Source organism: Plectropomus leopardus, chromosome 18 (genome assembly GCF_008729295.1).
Source record: "Plectropomus leopardus isolate mb chromosome 18, YSFRI_Pleo_2.0, whole genome shotgun sequence".
Taxonomy (NCBI): Eukaryota; Metazoa; Chordata; class Actinopteri; order Perciformes; family Serranidae; genus Plectropomus; species Plectropomus leopardus.
In genome coordinates, this window is record NC_056480.1 from 8712677 (window position 1) to 8730301 (window position 17625).

The 17625-nt window shown below is 41.2% G+C and overlaps 1 protein-coding gene across 2 annotated transcripts in view; it reads right to left on the bottom strand.

Annotated features, from left to right (window-relative positions):
- The window catches only part of rbms3 (RNA binding motif, single stranded interacting protein), a 379413-nt gene that overhangs the window by 75565 nt on the left and 286223 nt on the right, over positions 1-17625 (bottom strand). For both annotated transcript variants that reach the window (XM_042506228.1, XM_042506229.1), the window contains one exon: positions 11998-12077. In XM_042506228.1, coding sequence (XP_042362162.1) covers positions 11998-12077 — 80 coding nt within the window. The remainder of the gene's footprint in view (positions 1-11997; positions 12078-17625) is intronic.

A 17625-nucleotide genomic window follows, 5' to 3' on the forward strand; every position in this document is an offset into this window, starting at 1 on the left:
AACAAAAATATTCCACTTTAACGGAGAATCTGCACTGCAGTAACAGCACTTACTACTGTGCAGCAAGCGAGGCATGCGAAGTGAGATTTCCAGGAAGGGTATATCTTTAGGTGCCTCTCTGCTGTAAGTGTGGGCTGCCTGACTTTTTTTGTATTTATTCCCATGGTGGTGTGCATTGTTAGAGTGGCAGTTGTTGGACTCTCTGAGGCCTTTAAGCTCTCTGTTTTCCCCTATTACTTGTGCCCTGTGGGGGGACAGACAGTTGTAGTGAGATGCGGTGCAGCGCAGCAGGGATGGTCCCCAGATACCACCGATTCATACTTTCCACCTGACGCACAGGATAGAGAGAACAGAGAGCTGGCAATTACCAGACTTCTTGCTATATATACTGCAATCCTGGCCAGCTCTGCTCTGCTGTACTCTACTCTGAAGGCTGTCTCAGGGCCAAGCTGGAGGTAATGAAAGCAACACACTCCTAATGGACTATTGATGTGTGTGTGTTTGTGTGTGTGTATGAGAGGAAGAAGTGAGCGAGGCTCAAAGAACAAAGGTAGGAAACAGAGACTGTAAGAAATCATTCCGCTGGCGTGTTTTCCTTTTGTGCGTCGTCTGTGTTTTTGCAACTGCAGAAAAGTGTGCATCCATGTCTGTGAGCTACCGTAAATCATCTATATAAGCTGAGCAGAAGCAGCAGAAATAAACCGCAAGCGTGATCCAATAACGGCGGTGTGCTGCGCTGCCAGCCGAGGAAACAGAGACAGACAGAGAGACAGTGTGTCTGAGACATGAGGTCACTCAGAACCAGGTGTGTTTCCATCGTCCTTCAGCTCAAAACACCAGCAGGCGGCTTTCATATAAATACAAAGAAAAACACACAAATAGCTCCAGGTGACAAAAAAACACTGGCAACTCGGACGCCATCGCAGGATGTTTCATCAAATGGAAAAAATCCCATGCCTGCTGATCGTCCATTGGCAGAGCGTATAGGTGTGTGTCTCTGTGTGTGTCCCCTACCCCGCTGGCAGGCAGTCGGATGAATGAATGGGCGTCAACTCCTGGAGGTCCGGTGGCGCTACAGAAATAACTCTGCTGACCACGGTGACCTCTGCTTGTTCCCACACAGCCTGCGTCCTGTTCTAATGGAGGCCCGTGCTCTATTTTGGGGGCGGCAGCTAGATTTATCTCACTGCCCTCTGTGTCCTGGGACAGTGACAGTGACGTGGCCGGGTGTAACTGATGCTTGCTTTTTTTTCCTTTTTTTTTTTTAACTCTGCTTCCCTGACGCAAGCACACAGAGGATACAATTAGTCTTGAGGTCAATTCTGGTCAGTCAGATGACCTGGCTATACTTCACTATTTCTATTCACTTTCAAATATTTTGTCCGCATACTAGATTATGCTCCCATGAATCTTTAATATAATTACCATCGAAGTGACATTTCAAGCTACACGCTCTTCACCACACAGATGAACATTATCTCGTTTGTGGACTTTGTTTTTTATTCTCTTGTATTATCGCTTGTCCAGCGCCTGGATGTGTATAAATAATGCCGAGTTAAGGCAAGTAAATCTATCAATTTCCTGCAATTTGTGGAAGATTTTTTACCAAGTTTGCCTCATTGCCTTTTTTTCTCCATGTTTTTAAAATCATCACACCAATTTGCTCTAGGTTCAAAGCTTTAAATATTTGTGAAAGGCAACGTGGCGTCACTCTAGGTTTCAAAGGATTTAAAAAAAGAAAGTAAGCTGTGACTGATCATGTTTCGTGATGCTTATAAGATGCTAAAAAGGTGCGGGAGATAGAGAGGAGTGAACCACAGGACGCAAGCCTGCTGCATTGCTTGCATACCACAGAGACCTTGGAGCATGATTATCCTCCTCAGCGAACTTAATCTTCATTCTGGCGGACAGGCAGGCTGGCCAAAAGGCTGTGAGCTCGGTGACCTACTGTATCTGCTGAGAGGCTGAATATTATTCTTTGAAAAAGAAATGCATCGCCTCAGGTCCTGCATTAGATTAAGTTGACTGATGGCTAGAACCTGGAATCTAGGGATCCGTGAAGATAGCTCGTGCATCTCAGGACTTCATTCCTAAGAGTGGTGGAGAGACCCGTAACATATAGGGAGGAGTAGAAAAAGAGAAACCTAAAGGTTTTTGCTCAGTCAGCAGAGTGCGCCCCTGAGCTTTCCAGAATAAAAGTCACGGGAAAACGTTCAACCGTTCAACCAACAACTGGTCCCCAACTGTGCTCCACTTGGCAGAGCTGGACGTTAGCAGAAACCAAAAAAATCTATGGCTGTGTCAAGAATCTCATACCTTTTCTTTTCACTTCCTGTAAGTACTGCAGCTGCCCTCACAAACTGTGTGGTGGAGTATGCAAACAATTAGGACATAACACCTGGTCAAAACAATGCGCCTCAGCGTTGACCCTGTTACTCATATTCCAGTTGAACCCCATAGCGCGAAATTTTAAAGTCAAAAGAAAAGATTCTGAGTTTTCATCTGTCTCTGGCTCAGTGTTTGTGTCATATCCTTCGCTGCTAAGAGGATTGTGGGTCAGAATAGCCAGAAAAGCAATCTGGCTTGCATGCCGCAAAGTGCGACCGGATGCAGTAGGACTTCCTGGTATTTTCTGCAAAGTGCATCTGAAATACTTTGTATTGGGACATACTAAATCCTTTTCTGGCATACTAAATAGTGTGGTTGTATTGGTATTGGAGCATAATGCCTGACTTTACCTGATAAATAAGTAGATGAATGTGCGACTAACTAGTGCTAATGTTAATGTTAAGTTAATATGATTCATTTTCTGTGGCTAATTAAATAGTCATCGAAACATTTTAGTCTGGAAAAAAAGGTTGCCACACTCCTAGTACCACAAAGCTAAAGCAGCTAAAACCAGCCTGTTTTGCAGTGAGGCAAAATGTGAGAGAGAATACTCTTAATTACAGTATGCATTATACATTTATGAACATATTAAACTCCAGAGCATTTTTGCAACAAGGCCCAATTGGAGTTTGTGCCCAACCTTGCTGCTGCTCCACTTCCCAGAATAAATAATTGATAACTGAAAAAATTTTGGTCATAACTGTCAGCTGTCCATGTAGGGAGTGAATCCACAGCAGAAAAGAAATGGGAGCACATCAATGAACGGGCTGAACGCATATCAAACAAAAGAGGAGAGGCAGGCTGTTCTTCATAAATAAAAGCAGCCTCAGGTGCTTATTTTGCTCGCACTAATATTGTGTGCACTCAGCTATATCCGGTAACATAGATGAGCGTTAGGGAAGATGAGCAGGAATGTGTGCGATGTGGAGAATAGCGAGGAGGAGAGGAGAGGAGAGGATGATGGAGGATAGAGGAGAGGAGAGGAAAGGAGAGGAGAGGAGAGGAGAGGAGAGGAGAGGAGATGAGGATGCAGGAGGATGAAAGACGGCGATGGCAAGGAAGATAAGACAGTGTGTTTAAAGGCGAGGACAACAAAAAGTGCAAGGAGAGATGTGAGCGGGGGTGAGGGTGAAAAAGATAGAAGGGGATCAACATGGTGGACAGCTGGTTGGAGGTCGCCGGGGGTCAAGCTCAGGAAGTGGTCGCCCGCCCAATGTCATCCTTTCATCTCGTCTGCTGCAGATGCAGCAACCTAAACTTTGCTCAAATTTAACCTTCCAAAAGCACGGCTTGATCCAACTTTCACTCCTCTCTCTTCTGCGCCTCCCATCACTTTCTTCCCCTCGCTGCCCTTTTCCATCTGTTCTCTTTTATCTCCCTCTCTTATTCCTGTCACATTTCCTCAGCTCTTAATCTATTTCTTTCCATCGCCCTGCTGCTATATTTCTCTCCATTACTCTCCCTCGTTATGTATCTTTTTCTCATGGTAACTCTCCTACGTTCTGTCTCTCTCCACATTAGACGTGGTTGAGTGGAGAGCAAAGTCAATCGTTCCTGCCTAAACCCCTCCAGGAGCCAGAGCTCCTCTCCTCTGCCTAAACAAACTTTGAAGCCAATCAAAGGGCTTATATTATTTTCTGTGGAAGGGGACTGCAGCAGGTGAATACTTTATATTTCGGTGACAGATCCACTCAGAGCGGCTCCTCGCTCTTCTCCTCTCCGCGCTAACCGTCGGCTCCGCTCATGATTGATACAGTTCAGTGGCAAAACAAACAAAGCGTGACAAATCCAGATTATTGTCTGTGGGCGAGATAAGGTTATAATGAGAAAGTGCATCGGGGGAAATTGATCCTTTTTCAGGAAGCTGTCTGATTTACTGGGGATGCCAATAATAACTTCCTGTGTGTCCTGCCTCTAATGGGAGGCGGGTGAAGTCAGGGGTGGTGGTGGGGGTGGAAGGTTCATGCTAAGAGGACAGATTTCATTACGATGCAATATCCCGAGAAATGCATTCGAGAGGGAGGTTTGGTGGCTAATTATTATCCGTAGCAGTGTATATTGAAAAGCTGTCTGACTGTCATTGTGTATCACAAACAGAGACAGAAATATGGGTTCACGCCGGGTGACAGCGGCAGTAAATGAATTATCAATACATTATGGATCTGACCTTTTGTTTCTGTCAAATACAAAAAGGAAAACATTAGATATAAACAATTCACACAACAGCACCCACACATGACATGCTGATGCATCATGGGAAAAAACTGTGCGTGCTTGGCGAGGCAGCCATGTCTGAGACGCACTGACAGCCAACCTACTTGGCTGCACGTTAAATCTACACGCCATAGGGGAGAGGAATGGGCCTGCTGACAGGCCAGTTATTAGCCGGGGGAATGTGGGAGGGATTGCAGAAATTAACATGGATTACTCAAGTATGACTGACAGTTTCAGAAGGGCTTTTTGTGACTTAGCGAGTGAATTGGGACTTGCCTTAATTCAGCGAGGGACGTTTTAATACCGTGGGCTGTCTCTGCTATCTTGGCACCGTTGCCGTGGTGAGGACGCCAACAGGGAGGGAATCTTTTTCTGCAACAGCTCCCCACCCTCAGCGGCACAGGCCTTGTGTTCTGCACATAATGACGGGATGTGTCGGCAGGCCAGCACTTGGGGTGCACTTGGTCTGTGCTGTGTTTTGTTTAAAGGGGGGCTTGCCAAATAGCGGCCCCCGTGAACTCGGTCTGGCATAAGCTTGACAGCTGTGGTGGTCCACAGACCCTGGGTGTCATCTGGATCTCTGACAGATCAGGGGAGTAAATCAGAATACTGGGAATTTGTTTGGGTTTTGAAAAATGTAATCAGTGCCTAAATGACAAAAGAGGTTCATATCTGCTTACTTCTGAAATGAACACTATGACCAGCCTCAAAACAACACATACAGAGTGGTGCGAGAAGGAATCCGAAAACCAGCAAATGAGTTAACATTTTAGCATCTCAAAGTCAGTAGATTTTTTGGTTAAATGCCTAAAATAAGGTTTGTGGTCAACACAAGCTTAAGAGACTTTAACATTTTGTTCTATGGCATGAAATATGTCAATAAATACCCCACTCCTAAGTTTGAAGCTGTCTTAAAAAAGGTAATTGCTAACAAGTTGTTAAAGGAGAATACAGAACATCATCATATCAAAAACACTGTTTTGGTGGCAACACTGAATTTATGCGACCATAGTGTAGTAATTTTATAGCCTAATGTTAGCTTTTCACTTTCGCTAATTGCAGTTACACTTCAAAAATCATAAACATGGTGAACAAAACATGTAAGTATCAGAAACGTGTATGCATGCTTGTATGCATGCTACAAATACTAGCTTACTAGTTTTCCTTGTTATTAAAAATGCGCATCTTGACTTCTGGACATGAACACCGTTGGTGTCCTGAGTGAAAGTCCCGTGTCTGTTTGAACAATTCAACTCCAATCTCAACAACACAAGAAGGACGTCTTTGATATTTGTACAACATTATGTGAACTTTGTCGCATTTTCAGCTACGTCACACCACTTCTTCCTCTGCTTCTATGACAATTATAACAGCCACTAGAGGGCGCTGCCTTACATTAAAGGTAAGTGTGGGTTGTAAAAGCTGCTGCAGTCGACCTGTGTGGCCGTGTGTCTGTGAGAGCTGGCTGTTCGTGAGGGAGGATGGGGCTCTTTACATGGGAAAAGCACTGATGCTTCCCACAAGTCTCCATGAGGAATATGGCTTTCACTGTCAGCCTGAATCAACTTTATATGTATACATTATACAAACACTACTTTTGATCTGAAGACAGATTGTGAGTGAGAAGAGTCAGAGACAGTCACTGTGGTTTGAACAGAAATTGTGAAAACAGATAAAGTTAGAGGGAGAAATGCCAGAGTGTTGTATTAAAAAAAAAAAAAAAGCAGGAAAGCTTGTACATATTGCATGTTTCCGTTTGGTTCCATCTCCCAGGGCCACTGGCTGCTTCCTGATGTGGTTTCCATTATTTATCCAGCATCTATTGGACAATATTGGAGCCGACTCTCAGCTCCGCTGCCATATTGGCAGCAGGACAACGGAGTGAGCAACAACAACGGAAGGGAAAAGGAAGACGCTGCAGTGTTACTGCACATCCAGTCTGGATTGAATCTGTGTTTGCACAGTTAGACATTCACGAGAACAGTGGATTCATTGAAGTCTGGTGCTGTCATTTGGCAGCGATCAACACTACCTGTATCCAGCCCGTCTGAAAACACACCTTTGTGTTTATTTAGCTGTTGTTTGATTGTTGACAATGAAATTAAGTGAAATTGCACAAAGAGCAGCAATTCGCCTGAGCGGCACAGAACATGTATCAAATGTTATCCATTTGCTCGCTGCCACAGCACACACGCAATATGGCATGTACGTGAGATTACTCACCTGCCAAAACCAAACAATGGCTAATGTATCTCCGGTTCAAATTACATTTACCATAGGGTGTCATCTCTAAGCTGTTTAATGCATTGTGGGACGAAGGGCTTTAATCAGCAAGGCTCAGCGGAGCCAGCGGATTAAATCACTTTTTATCTGCGCTTCCTTTGACTTTCCCAGTGCTCAGGGTTGCAGTGTAAATCATAATGCGTCCCTGTTGGGCTCACTTCAGTATGGTTTATTGCCGTAGTCACATTTCATAAATTCTATTTATTTTGTATATTGAGTAAATCCACATGCACTGAAAAACACGGATAACTCTTTATTCTCACCTCCGACTACGAAGTTGATCGTTTCTCAAGAAGGACTTTATTATCCCTACATGAATGTTAAGTCCATCTATTTGTGTGTGTGTTTAGATAGTACGTGTGCGCCTTGTTGCATGTACATACAACGTATACGTCAATACACACACACATATGTGTATTTTGGCACACATGCATGTTATCTAGAGTGTGTGAATGACTTTGTATCTGCGTGCAGGCGTATGCACACTCACAGCCGGTAACAGCGACAGGGAGAGCGGCTGCCGCATTGCACAGAATAGCTAAACAGCTGTAGTGCTCCATCAGGGCTATCGATCATGTCCCTCTCTCTGAATCACAATCAGACGTGGGCAGAGCGGAGAGGCTAGAGCAGGCCTCGGTGACTGGCTTGTTGGACGAAAGCTACGCACCTCTCATATCAACCAGGCCTCGGCAAACAAACCTGACCGGGATAGCTGATTAGATGCATCGATACACACGTGCTGTTGTACGTGTTTCTATAGAACTTGCTGGAATACAATGGTTTTATTAAATAATGGATGGAGTATCCAGACCCTTTACTCAACTAAAAGTACAAATACAGGGCTGTCAAAATACTCAAGTTAAAGTCCTGCATTGAAAATATTACTCAACTAAAAGTAAGTAAAACCAAGAAAATGTACTTTAAGTATTGAAAGTAAAAGTACCCAATCTAGAAAAATGAAATAAAATAAAAATAATTCAAGATAAATTAGAAAAAGACTAAAATGTTCAATAGCTATTTAATTTTCTGTCAATTGTCTAATTGTTTAATGGCCTAATTGTTTCAGCTGCACTTGCATGATATTTCATAAACTTTTCTTATGCTTTTTATGCAAAAATCTCCATTCATAAGTAACTAAAGATGTCAGATACATGTAATAAAAAGCACAATATTTTTCACAGAAATGTAGTGAAGTAGGAGTATAAAGTGGCATGAAATGGAGTAGACTCAAGTGAAGTATATGAACCTTAAATTTGTATTTAAGTGCAATACTTGAGTAAATGTACATTCCACCAATTCTTTTGCTGCTTATAAAGAAAACACGGGTGTTTATCATGTTTAAAGCACTTATTACTTATGTAAGAGTTATGAATGATGTTGGATCATGACAAGAATTGGCACAACACCTCACATTCTGTACATGCAGACTCTGAATCACATTAAAAGTGCATATGTTGTAACTAAATAACACATGTGCTGTATTTCATTAAAAACTAAACGGTAAGAATAGGGACTCTGTTTAAGTATCATTAGCCGCCATCTGCTATCATCCAATCCACACTGTATATCAACTCAACATCTCATGTAATCACAAGGAAGTTCAATGTTATTACATTATAATTTAAACAGGAAGTGTATGGAATCTGTCTGTGGCGCCATTAACTGCCATCTGCTAGCATCTCGCTGATCCTCCGCTCTGTCCCGTATGTTCTCTGCGTCCTTTTCTGCAACTCGACGATAAAACTTCCTGCCAACATGGTGACTTCCTTTCCGTTTATTTTCCCACGGTCAGTTGAATTTAACGGACGACCTGGCACCTGACATCCACATATTTACTTCCTGGTACAGGACAGCAGGGTTACAACTCAATATCCTTTTGTACTGCCACTGGACACACCTGAGTAGAGGAGGGCAGCTATAACGAGACCAACCCCCATCACACACACACACGCGCGCACACACACACACACACACACACACACACACACACACACACACACACACACACACACACACACACACAGAAACAGACTTTGTCAGCACACAAATACAGTTTGTGTGTTCCTGCTTTAAAATGCATAAATTTAAATATGCACACATGAATGAGAAAACACAACTGTAGTGAAAACACATGACGTGCACACTGACACACAAATACATGACTACAAAGGGCTATTCGCTGCATGTGTGATAGACAGAAACAGCCCCGAGGTTCTCCACAGAGGAACATCTGAGTTTGATAACAGAGGAATGTCCAGAGATCTTCATTTAGCAGACAGCAACTCAACATGGAACACTTCCTCAAACCCCACCCTCGTACAGACCTCAAGAGTAAAGAAAAATATCAAAGGGAGTTACAATACAGTTACAATTTGCTTGTTACTTTATAAGTTTGGGATCATTCATCAGTAGTGCCAACATTTGAGTCTCCAAGTTAATTTCTGATAGCTGGAAACAAGGTGTATTTGCCAAAAACAAACCAGGTAGGGCAAGAACCACAAGCAGTGATGCTAGACTGGTTTCCAAAAGCAGTTTACTTGAATACAGAAGCTCATGCAGACCTTCATAACTTATTGCGCCAGAGAAAATTTCCCAGAAGTGAAGAGAAGATCATTTCTGCACACTGGCCTATCATCTGCAAGATCGTCAACATTTCCGTCCTCACACTTCTGTCTGGTGAAGTGTAGGAACAAAAAATATTTTAAAACATATTTGGATAAAGTCTCCTCGGGTGAGGATCACTTTGGTGATTACAATCGGAGCTGGAATTTCACAGGGGCCATTAAGACCATGGCCGCCCCGCCACCTCAGTTTGCTGCACCAGAGTGGCCTTGATGCCCATCCTGCACTTCAAACCCAGCTGATTTTGCTGTTTTCTCCTCTGCTGCTTTTCTGTCAATACGATTTATTGACACCGGTGTGCTTTGTTGATATTCTGAATTCTTACTGAGCAACACCAAGGGAAACGCTGCATATGTAACAAGTCGCGGGTTTCATTTCCAGCCAGGTATGAGGCACTGGAAAACCAGGTTATTCATCATTAGGTCTGTCAGATATTATCACAACACTTTAGTCACGATACAATATTATTGGCATTTTAAATGTTTTGCATGATGTTGATTATTGCAAGAACATATATTGTGTATTATTACCTTTTCAAGATGTAAATCATGTCCCCACTTATAAAGTAACGCTTTTAAATTAGAGTTTCTTACTTTAGTCATTTTTTATTGAAGTAAAATGTATCTAGTGGACTAAAGAGTTGAATTTGCATTTGCAATATCTGTTAATCATACAATAAAAGAATCGACACTTGGCAACTGTGTTTCGATACAATATTGCCAAGCAAAATATTGCAATACTATACTGTATCTATTTTCCCTCACCCCTTGTAATTTGTGAACACCGATCAATTTCTTTTTAAATAAATACCCTTGTTTGGTTATTTTCTTTCAGTGTAGAATATATTCAAAATAAAATCATCCTTGACTCTAAAATTAAATTAACTATTTTTGTGGACTTAAAATTATTGTCTAATCCAATCGCATTTGTGCCCATAAAAATTAATAGCACCAAAGTAGCCTTGCCTTAAAAAATATTAAAAACAAGGCTTTGTACATTTTTTTTATAATGATAGTGATAAAAATAGCAGCCAACCCCCCTAAAAAAATTAACCAACCAACAATAAATAAAATGAATAAATAAATAAAAGAGACCCAAGTTGTTACAAATTGAGGGATTAGTTATGGTATGCCATTACCTCAAATTACAAAAAACAACAACACAAGCAACAATATTAGCCTTTGCCACAGCCAGTCCAGTCTGTGTGTGCATTCAGGCACACATGAAGGGACAGGGGAGATTTCATGGACCCTTTAGGAGCATAGTAGCACCAGACCAGAACAGACCTTGTAAACTTAACTATTCTTAATTCCACAGAAGGATTTCCTCGATCAGGGCAGTAAATCTTCATGCTTGGCACAAGCCTGAACAATCCATTAACAATAATAAAGCCCGAGCGGCCGGGAGATAGACCCTTAAAGGGGAAGGTCAGCCTGATATTACAGCTTTAAAGGTTTCCTATTACGGCTCAACTTCAATATAACCACTCACCTTGCCTTTAATGGCCGCTGGCTATGCAGTGGCTGAGCATATATGGAGATTCTAAATCCAGACTCTCTGAGATATTACTGTATAGTGGAGGGCGATTTATGGGTCTGTTTCTGGTTGGAGGTGTGAGTATTGTTAATAAAATTGCCACAGGGGTGAAGGAGATCTCCATGGTATTGCCCTGTCTGGCCCCCACGTCCTGCTGGGACGCATTGGGAGGCTTCGCGCGCTGCAGCACCTGGCCCCAAAAGTGCTACGGCAGCATGTTTTCTCCTCCCTCTGACTCTTTCTTTCATATCTCGACTCTCCTTCCGCCTTGCTTCTCTTTTTGCTAACACCTCGTGTCACCCTTGCTCCCCCCGAGACTCACTCCAACATTTCCAATGTCTCCTTTTGTTTTAAACTTTGGAGACAGTGATGCCTTCTCTGTGCTAACACACAATGTGGTACAGCCTTGTCTCCACATCTGTCTCTATTTTGTGACATCCCCCCCCCCGCCTGTTTTCTCCTTGGCCAACTTGTTCCACTGTCTGAGGTGACTGCAGGAAAGAAAGATAGGAAGGAGAGAGGACACGGCAACAGAGAGCAGGAGCAGGAGAGGAAAGAGGGGAGAGTGCAAGCTCTTAAGTAGATTGCAAAGAACAGCACAGAGGCATGAGTGTGAATATTAAGAGGGTTTTCTCCTGCCCGAGAAGTTTCAGCCTGCAGCAGCAGCAGCACCACCAGGGAGGGGAGAGAGACGGTGACAGAAAGAGAGAGAGGGAGAGGAAGCGACCTATAGAACCGTCAGCTATTCAGCCATAGCCGCGACAGCTAGCTTCAGGTGTCAGAAACACCGGTGTACACAATCTATCAAGCTGTCCGGCAGATCTGAGATGAGAAATTACCATAATTGAATTAGAAAGGAGGTTTCTCATCGCAGAGGTGATGATTTTCCAAGAGAGAAAAGAAAAAGGGGGTGATGCGAGAACAATGTAAAGCAAAAGGAGGGGAGAGACTCACCTGGAATGCCTGGCGGGGTTTTCAGGTATTTTCCATTGAAATGCTGTATCACTACTTCACATTTCTCTGTGGACTCCATCCTGCAACACAAAGTGATACACAGCAAGTTAAATTAAAAATAACCATCATCCACTTGCAGCCAAGGTTGACATTTTTCAGAGTCCTTCCTTAGAAATAGAAGTACTTAACCCCTACACTACATCACGGACAAAAAGGAGAGTGCTTGTTATAAAGATACTGAATTGCTTTGTGGTGTAAATTGAGGGTTTTTATGGCACAAAAAAATGACAGTCACAGGCAGTGGTGGGTGAAGTATTCAGATCCTTTACTCAAGTAAAAGTATTCATACCAGACTGTAAAAATACTCCGTTACAAGTAAAATTTCTGCATTGAAAATATCACTCAAGTTAACTTAAGTAGGAACAATCAAAAATGTATATACTTTAAGTATTTAGTGTTAAATGACCCTATCCAGAAGATAAATAAATAAATGCTAAAATGAAGTAAATAAATGTAAAAAAATATTCAAAATAAATTAGAAAACAACTGAAATGTTTATCAAAATAGTTAATTACAATAAGAGGATGCATGATGTGATGTTAATTCCATGACAGAAGAGACCTGATGATCACTAAAATTGATACCAGTATTGGTTAATGGCCAAATAACTATATCAGCATATTGGACAATGGCAAAATCTAATTTTGTGCATCCCTAGTCAGGTGAAAAAACAAAACAAAAAACATCACATTCAAATGGGAAGCTAACACTGGACCCCCTGCTGCTAACTCACTGTGCTTCTTATATCATACTGTTATACAGTAATAGGGGTATAAAACACTGGTTTCATCACGATACAATATTATATTGATACTTTGGACAACGATACGATATTTGCCGATATATATATACACAGTCTACCGCAATAAGATGTCGATTCGATTCGATTTAGGGGCTGCGATCAATATGAGCCGATATTATCTGCAACACGGTCGGTTACAGGAGAAGCTGCCACTCTTTGTCTGCAATCTATTTGAGCTTATTAATGAGTATATTATTGGTTTATTGACATTATCATTTTAGCACAATCCAATTCATAGCTTCATGCACCAAAGCCATGGTGCCATTATAATAATTCTGCCTGTTTTACATTTATTGTCCACTTGATGGTACAGTAGAGCAAATGAAGCACCGTGAATCTTCAGCCTATGAGTGAACCAATTGGATGGAATGCTTCAATGTTTTATGACACTTCATCTTGCCATCACTAATAGTCATATATCCTCATCATATTTCTCTCAGCCGCTCGCCATCATGATGGATGCTGTGTGACACAGACTTTCACAATAAGGGTGCGCCTGAAAGAGGATGATATGGATCCATGTTTACACTTCGCATCAGTGTTATCGTTATTGTTGATCGTTGCTCATTTAATCCATATATCGATGCAGATCAAGGGATCGTTACACCCCTAATTGTTACAAGCAGCCTTTGCACATGATGCCATTCAGCAGCATGTCATGCCGACAGTACCAACCCTCTGTGTATCATCCTGTGGTGGCAGGTTTCGACCAGCTGTCCAGAGTCATATAATAACACAGTGACTGGTCCGGTCTGACCACGTTCTCAGCTGACCACATCCAGCGGTGTATCATACAGACGCCAAAGGTGACTTTTGATGTCAAGAGATATGCGGAAAACACTAAAAAAGCGGCGATATTTAACAACTTTGGAATGAGAATGGGCTGGGTAACCTTTGGTATGACATACAGTTTACCACTCAGCTCCAGCACAGTAGCAGCACCTACAAAATATTCCAAGGTGAGTTTCAGCCCACGGGGAGCACTGCTGAAGCCATTTTCATTATTTTATTTTAATATTTAATCAACTAAAACTGCTGGTTTCCATACTGCACTGGACACCATCACACATGGGGCACGAGGTTATGAAGTGCCACTGATCACACATTTAAAACAACAAGGAGTCACCCACTAGACTGTGTCCTGCTGGCTGGGTAGTGTGAAAAGTTTGTATCCAAAAAAAAAAGTCTGACACTGTTGAGAGTGTGTGTGTCTATCTGCTGGGGATTGTCTTTGTTTGCATGAGTCAGAAATTCATAATGAAATTCAGGATTTGCAGGAAAAAAGTTGTTACGCAGCTCTTCTTGAAGTAGAAAAGGCAGCGAGGACACTTAAAAGGGATGCAGATATGTAAAAGAAAAAGTAGAAGAGGGGGACAAGTTTAGTATAAAGGAAAGTAATGACTGATTTCTGGAGTGGGAGAGAAAATACAGTTTGCTGTTTGACGCACTTCCCCCCCTTCACCAGCCGCTGGATCAAAAGTGTATGGGCTGAGCAGCTGAGCAGCAGGAGGGCTCTGATCTCTCACATCATAAGCACACAGTCACTAATGCCATACACACATCACATCAAAACACAAACATAAGTGTATCAGATGCATTGTATTGTTCACATGCAAACATTAGTGGTGCGGAGAAGGGCACATTTGTGTGCAAGTGAGCAAACACACTCTGTCAGCTTAAAAATAACCCCTTATCTTTCAACCTTTACAATACACATAAGTCACACTAACATATATCTGCTCCATACTGTTAACTCAGAAGAATTTTCTTACCCTGAATTTAAATCTCAAACTGTGAGCTATGCATACTGCCCACATAGTCCCAAGAACGGGCACAAAATGTCGCCTGGTGTGAACTGCAACTCCTTAGTTTCTTTTTCTTACCATGAATATAATGCTGACTCATTCCTAGCTTCTTAACTTAAAATAAAAGCAATTAGGCTTATTAATCATTCTTAATGTTTGGTTTGTCCATCGTAGGCTACTGTAGAACAACATGACTACATGGAAGACAACCTGCTCCACATGTAGATATGAAATACCTAATTCTAAGTTAAAAAAAAAACAATGATTCTTACATTTAGGTGATTATAAACCATTGAAAGCATAGTTATGAAAATGTCAACCAATATATACCTTTAAATCCTACACACTCAAGCATTAATTGTGGGAAGCCGAAATCATGATCAAGATTAATATGCAATTAAATGTTACAATGTTCACCATCGTAATTCACTGTGTTAGCATGCAAACGCTTGCTAATTAGCACCAAACACAAAGTATAGCAAGGCCGGTGGGAATGTCATTAGTTCTGATTGACTGACTTTTTGACCTAATGATGCTGCTACATGAAAAGTCAGGGGAAGTTATCACAATTCATCTTGACGGTTGTGTGTGCCACATTTAATGGCAATATCTTCAGAAAACACTTCACTGAAAACTGAGATTGTGAACCTCAAAGTGACGCTAAAGGAAAAGTCAGGGGATTTCTAAATTCATTAGAATTCATCCCCTGTGGAGCATGAATGCATGTAAAATTTTGTTAGAGTAACATCAAAAGACACCGCCTCATGCATGGATTTGCACCCAGTGTACATATGTTACCATGCAGATCCTTTAATATATACTCACAAAGCACTCATATTAAAATGAGGCCGTTTTTAAATGCGGGCCTGAGTGATTGCGATGCCTGTGCTTATGGTAATATGCTCTTGAAATGTGCAGAACTCATTGCTTTCCAGATTTTCATGCTTTATTCGCTCTCACCTCCAAGAATACTCATATCATCCTGTCAGCCGCTCACTTCTCTGTCCTCTGTCTCTCATCCCTCCTCTATCTCTACCTTCATCCTTCTTTTTTTACCATAGCTTCTTTATCGCTCCCTCCGTCCCATCCATCTTACTCCCGGCCCGTCTGCACCTCTTCTTTTTGACGTCTCTCTCATTCCTCCCCGTCTTTCAACCTTGGTTTTTTCCTCCATCTTTCACTGTTACTCTCTCTCTTTCTCCCGCCTCATCTCTCCCACTTTCCGTGCCCTCCTTTTCTTTCCTCTCTGTCTATCCGTTTGTTTCTCCGTGCCTCCCTATCCACATCTTTCTCTCTTTCCCTCTCCCTACTTCTCCTTTTAGAATATGTAATCTTTCATACTTCCTGGCATCATCCATCTCTCTCTGACCCTGTATCCATCCCTTCTCCCCGAACTCTCTGGCTTTTCTCTCTGTCCCCCCTTGAGTTTGGGGAGACTGATAATAACCAGACACTGTGACTCAGCTGATCACTAATCTTGACAACTGGCCTTTAACACATCCCCAGCACTCAGCAACTAACAATTAGATCAGTAAAAACACTGTCATTCAGCTGATTGAAAGAGTATATAAGGGTTGGGCGGTTTGAACATTTTAGATTTTTATTTATGAGTGATATTTTTAACAAAAGAAACCAAATTTCTCAAAATTTAAATATCTGAAAACAAGCACCCACATGAATTGCGCCTAAATAAAACCGGTAACATAACGATTTCAACCTGTGGTTGTTTGATTAATGAATAAGAAAAGAGATAAAAGGAATATAAATACAAAGAAGCCTTCCATGGCAGCTTTCAGGACCAGACAATATTCAAAACACAGCACAAAAAAGCATTCAGGTTGGATGATATCCAGCTCAACATTATATAAAGCGGTTTTGTGCCCAGTGAGAAACAAAGGAAGTGGAAATGGATGTCCGTTCCCTTACAGATAACCCTAAAATATTTTTTTTATAAGAGATTATTTTCTGTTAAGTGTAGCCTACTTAATTAAAAACACAGATTTAAGTCATGTAACCTTATTTGCTAGTAAGTTTATAGCTTTTTTTAATTTATTTTTTTATGAGGTAGTGTCCTCCGCATAGATTTGGTAGTTTATTCTGTGGCAGAAAAACATTTTAATACTAGTGACTGAAAGGAAAATAAAATAGTTATGTTACTTGGCCATATATCAGTGGCTTTAAAAATCTGATATGTTTGTGTATGCTATAATTTAATGTTCTTAAAAAAATCATACTCAGCCAAAACTGTTTTTGGCAGGTCAGACCTGGAAAAAAAAAAGGAAATTGGAATCGTCCTTAAAAATCCAATTTCTTACAGTATATCCTATTTAAAGGGGGTCGACAGATTATGAGCCTGGCTGATCATTGGGGCTGATATTTGGCATTTTGCCTATTATCTGTATCTGCATTTTATTTTAATGATAGCTGATACAATTTATTAATTAAAAAGTGCAAAGAAAGTGTCAGCATGGGAGGAACTTTTAATTTGTAAAACCTCAGGGAGCTATTTTTATTCATTCATTTTTTATTTGAAATTTTCACTTGACATTATAAAAAAAAAGTTGCTTAGAACTTACTGTATATGATGATGAAAGTTTCAGTTTTGATTAAACATTTTCTAAAGGCATTCAAACAAAAGTTTGTGTTGGAGTTTGTTATATACATGCTGTATATATTGCTATATATTGAAAGATTTTCATTTTTATTGTAAACGTACATCATTTTCAAATATCGGTTTGCAGTCTCATTAACTACTAATAACTGGCATTGGTTTCGACCCCTACTTTGTGTTTTGTATGTATTATTCATTTGGCTCTGTATAACATTCTTTGATGAAAACATCACGCCAATAAAGCTTCACTGAATTAAAATGAATATGCAGTGTGTTCATGTTTACATATAATCTGTATGCATGTATGCACACATTCATAATATGCTCCTAATCCATGTTCACACACAGAA